General features: G+C 47.7%; 1 protein-coding gene across 1 annotated transcript in view; it reads left to right on the forward strand.

Moving 5' to 3' along the window:
- The first annotated feature begins 3,692 nt into the window (after nucleotides 1–3,692).
- The window catches only part of EIF1 (eukaryotic translation initiation factor 1), a 19,029-nt gene continuing 17,511 nt past the window's right edge, over nucleotides 3,693–5,210 (forward strand). The window contains exons 1-3 of the mRNA XM_006833696.1: nucleotides 3,693–3,871; nucleotides 4,553–4,716; nucleotides 4,987–5,121. Coding sequence (XP_006833759.1) covers nucleotides 3,841–3,871; nucleotides 4,553–4,716; nucleotides 4,987–5,121 — 330 coding nt within the window. The 5' untranslated portion in view covers nucleotides 3,693–3,840. The remainder of the gene's footprint in view (nucleotides 3,872–4,552; nucleotides 4,717–4,986; nucleotides 5,122–5,210) is intronic.

Raw genomic sequence — 5,210 nt, forward strand, 5'->3', positions numbered from 1 at the left:
AGAGAGAGAGAGAGAAGAGGAGACAGGAAGGTACCAAGTATGTGAAAGGCCCTAAGACAAGAAAGTTTGAGGAGTTTCCGAGAATGGCAGAGGTGCAGAACTGGGGAGAAGAGATACGCCGCAAGGCTGAAAGAGAAGTAGGAGCAAGAATAGCCAAAATGATTTTAAACAACAAAGTGGAAGGACACATTCTTATAAGACATCAATAATTTTTATAAAGTTCCTACAATTAAAAGCCATATCAGGAGTCCTGGTGTGGTGCTGCAGATAAATGCACTAGGCTATAAAATCGGTTTAAACGGCAAGGTCAGCAGTTCAAGTTCACCAGACCCTCCTTAGAGACCCTATACTGGTATATCAGTTTGTCATGCTCCAATGGGTATGTGTTGCTATAATGCTGAGAGCTATGCCATTGGCATTTCAAATACCAGCAGGGCCACCTTTGGTAGACATCTGTGGTGGACAGGCTTAAGCAGGGCTCCAAGACTAAGACTAGGAAGGAAAATTGAACGATCTATTTTTAAAATTTGTTGTTGTTGTTGTTGTGAAGTGCTGTGGAGTCGGTTCCAATTCATAGTGACCCTATGTTGGGTTTCCAAGGAGCAGCCAGTGGGTTTGAACTGCTGACCTTGTGGTTCACAGTGCAGTGCTGATCCTATAGCGACACACCAGGAGTCCTGGAAAATTAGCCAATAAAAACCCTGAATCACACCGCCTCCATACACAGAGTAGACAGGGACGGGCAACTTGGACATTGGCTACCCAAAATGGGGGCAGGGGGCTACAAAGGCAAGAAGGGACTGGCTTATAAGCTTTCAAGAGGAAGCATAGATCCAGAGGGCATGAAGGAAGGTAGAATCTCCACTGTGTAGTATCCAGTCCGTCTGGGCAGGGCTGATGAAAGGAGATGCAGATAGGTCTCTTGTGGTACAATAGTGAATAATTGTTATCAGGACTGACTGAGGGTTGGAAATGTAAAGGTAGAAATTTTGTAGCAAAAGGAAGGGAGTGATTAACTTTGCAGTCCAGGAGCAGAGATCCTTGGGACCACCAAGGGAGAACAGAAGAGTGTGGGACCCTACCCAGAGAAACAGTGACTGTCAGAGATGGAGGCAGAGATGATGATGTGGTGGAGAGATGGAGCAGCTGGGGACTCTAGACCCAGAGAGGGAGAGGGGCTGTGTGCTGATGACTGGGGGCAGGTTTGCAGGTTGGTTGATGATGCATGGAGGGAATTGTAACCATGGCAATGAAATGATATACAATAGAATGAATGTAAGGCTAATGTTCTCCCATGTAAACTATCACATAATTCACAATAAAACATTTTTAAAAAAACAACAACCCTGGATCACAGATATTGTCCGATTCAGTCATCTAGAAAGTCCAACTAGTACAGAATAACATGATGTTTGATAAAGTGGACAGACAGCAAAAATGGGAGAGACCCTCAATGAGATGGATTAACACAATGGCTACACCATGGATTCAAACATCCAACAATCACCTGACTGTGCAGGACCAATGCTTTGTCCAGCTGTACTGAGGTCACATGAATCAATCAGAGCCACCTCAATGGTAAATAACAATTAAAAGGGAAAGACAGGCCAGTGGAACAAAATCAAATCCAGAAACAAACTCATAGGTATATGAAAATATGATTCTGACAGAAAAGGCATGACCAAGCCATGGTGAAAGGATGTATTATTTAATAGATGGTACACAAACAATTGTGGCGCTGTGGGCTAATGCGTCCGACTGCAAAATCATTTGAACTGCAAGGTCAGTGGTTCAAGCTCACCAGCTGCTCCTTGGAAACCCTATTCAGGGTTGCTATGGGTCGGAATCAACTCGACGGCACTTAACAACAACAATGCAGACATATAGAAAAAAATATTAGATGCCTGCCTCACACCACACACATAGATAAAGTCTAGGTATTCAATAAAGACCTAAACAAGAAAACCAAAGCTTTGAAATTTCTAACAGAATATTTTCATAAACTGGGGCAAGAAACAGATTTCTTTAGCATGACCAAGAAAGGACCTTTTCCATTCACTCTCTCTCCTCAAACCCCTTTCAAGCAGCGTCATGCCTGTGAGTGTGAAGGTTCCTGGGTAAAGGGCAGAACCATGAGGGTGGTGGTTACCCATGGGTTACAGGATTGGGTCCTCAGCTTCTCAGACTGGGAAGACTGAGACACTGGGGTGCACATTACCTCTAGCCATGGTTCCCACTTCGTGGTGTCAAGGAAAGCAGATCATTAATCAAAAACAACTTAGAAATCACAGAATCAAAACAAACTCTTAAGTATCTCTAGCTTCTCCCATCTGGGATCTCCTCTGTCCAGCTTGCTCTTGCCCTGCCACACAGCTGACTCCTTCACACCCTCTAAGTGTCAGCTGGAGGTCACCTCCTCAAAGGTCTTCTCTAACCACCCCATGGGAAGGAGGCCCCTGGCCCTGTCACCTCTCACATCATCCTGTTTATCTCTTTCTTGGCACCTATCACCATGCGTCATTGGTTTATGGCCCCCCTCTCTCCCACTTCCCTAAGAGCAGTGACCTAACTGGCAGAGGGTTGTGGAAGCCAACATAGCATCCTTTTTGTTTGTTTGGTTTGCACAGTATTTTTCCAAATATTCAATTTGTTTTCATATTTAAAATCAAGACACTTTATATAAACGACCAGGTTCTCTTAAAACTGATCTAGCAAAAGGCGTTGGAGCTGAGTAACTGCTGCAAACTCTAGTTCGCTAGCCTTCCCCAGCCCCACCCCACCCCATGACATCACACTTGGCTGTCTTCACTCCTGTATCTTACCTGCCTGGCCCCTGGAGGCCTTTGAGTCCAAAACCCTGGACTCCTTCACCAATTTATCCCTGCACCTGAGAGGAACAAAAAAACAACAACTTTTTTTTAAATGCTTCAATAAGTAAACTGAAAGATTAAAAGAGGTTAACTTTTAAAGGAACGATTTCATCTATCCTGGGAAGACTCTCCCACACACAATTTGTGTGACGCAAAGACACCCTCTGGTGCCTGAGTTCTTCTGGGTTCCCGGAACCAGAGTCAGTCTCCCTTGAACCATTTATGCTAATAGACTTGGCAACTCTTTCCTTTGTCGTGTTCAAGACCATATTAAGGTTTTGATACTATTATGTTGATTACACCATCAAAATGCCGCACTAAATCTTTCTGCAAAGGAGAGAGAGAATAGGTGAGTGATTGGATGGGTAGGTATGACATAATAGGAATTTGTCGTATTTGGAAGGTTCACCTTCTAAATCCCCTCTAAGGAATGCCAACCGAACCCATGAAAAATCAAATCCCTTACGCAGCAGGTAAGGCTGCAACAGGGTAAAAGGGATAGAACGAGTCAAAGGACTTGGTGCGCACGCGCGTCCAAAACCCATCAGTTTTTCTCAGCCGCCCAGATGCCTTCCACCCGCACCACGCAGGCGCCAAAACAGACGCCCCTTCCCTCCCTCCTCCATCTCTTGGCGAGTCCAAAGGACGCCCTTCCGCAGCACAGAGCTATTGCGCAAGCTCCCTCTAGCAAGTACGGCCTCGGACCAATTGGAAGCGGCGGCGCCTAGGCTCTTGGGGCATTACGCCGTGGGTGGGGCTTGACGTGAGGGCAGCGCGCTGGCGTCACAGGGGCGGCTATATAAGTTAATACAGGCTCCGCCCCTCGGCCCCAGTCACTGAGCCGCCGCCGAGGACTCAGCAGCCTCCCCCTCGAGCCCCCTCGCTTCCCGACGTTCCGTCCCCCCTGCCCGCCTTCTCCCGCCGCCGACTTCCGCAGGCCGTTTCCACCGAGGAAAAGGAATCGTATCGTATGTCCGCTATTCAGAACCTCCACTCTTTCGGTAAGTCACAGGCTCGGGTGGGAGAATGGGGCGATCGGGGCCTGCAGACGACCTGGAAAGCTGCCAGATTTCCGTGCTTCCATAAATTTGTCTAAGAGAAGATGTCCGGGTTTGAGGCCGAGGCCTGGGTCATGGTCTTGGCCCCGGATCACGACCGGAAGGAGAGTACAGGCTGCCAACCCATGGGCAGGCCTAGTGTCTCGGTGGCGCATTTATTAATGGCTTCTGGGCCTCTCGGAGCCACACCCGCCTACTCCCTCCACCCCTGCGTCACGTCCGTTACGTCACCTGCTGTTGTCACGGAGCTGGGAGGGAAAGGCGGTGCCAGTCCTGAGTGGCAAACGCACGCACCAATTGGGTAGAGAAGCTCAGCCTCGCCTCGGGAGCTGGTGTTCCGGCTGATTGCATATCCCCCGGGGTGGGGCACGGCTTACCAGCCTGGGCTGCCCCGACACGTGATCATCTGCCAAGGGCGGAGCTGGGAGCCGAAGTCAGGCTTTCTCGGGCTGGGAGAGCCGACAGTCCCTGACTGACCTGCTCACGGGGAGCCAACAGAGGACACCTAATCTGATCCAAGACCTGAGATTTCAATATTAGGTTCTGCACTTGTGAAAGATCCAGTAAGAGGGTGGCACACATCTGAGCCACAACGACTCTAAAGCAACTTGTTTTTTCTTCCAGACCCCTTTGCTGATGCAAGTAAGGGTGATGACCTGCTTCCTGCTGGGACTGAGGATTATATCCATATAAGAATTCAACAGAGAAACGGCAGGAAGACCCTTACTACTGTCCAAGGGATCGCTGATGATTACGATAAAAAGAAACTAGTGAAGGCGTTTAAGAAGGTAGGTCTTAATTAGTTTATGGAAAGATTGCCGTGTTATTTTACTCACTATATTGCCAGGGGTGCAGGCACCTGTTAACCTCCCATGGATTCAGACTTCTAGCTACCTCATAGAGTCTCTGAGGCTCTGGTCCTTAGGACAAGGCACACTACCACATCTTTGTTAGCACTTAACTATTGCATCACTAGGGCTTCTTCGTTTTCCAAAAGGGGTTGTTAAATGCACAAATGTTACTGTTCATCTAATGTTTTTCTTTCTTTGTGTCTATAGAAATTTGCCTGCAATGGTACTGTAATTGAGCATCCGGAATATGGAGAAGTCATTCAGCTACAGGGTGACCAGCGCAAGAACATATGCCAGTTCCTTGTAGAGATTGGACTGGCTAAGGACGACCAGCTGGGATGGGTAGGTATGACATAATAGGAATTTGTCGTATTTGGAAGGTTCACCTTCTAAATCCCCTCTAAGGAATGCCAACCGAACCCATGAAAAAT

This window comes from Chrysochloris asiatica, unplaced genomic scaffold, assembly GCF_000296735.1.
Source record: "Chrysochloris asiatica unplaced genomic scaffold, ChrAsi1.0 scaffold00007, whole genome shotgun sequence".
Lineage (NCBI taxonomy): Eukaryota > Metazoa > Chordata > Mammalia > Afrosoricida > Chrysochloridae > Chrysochloris > Chrysochloris asiatica.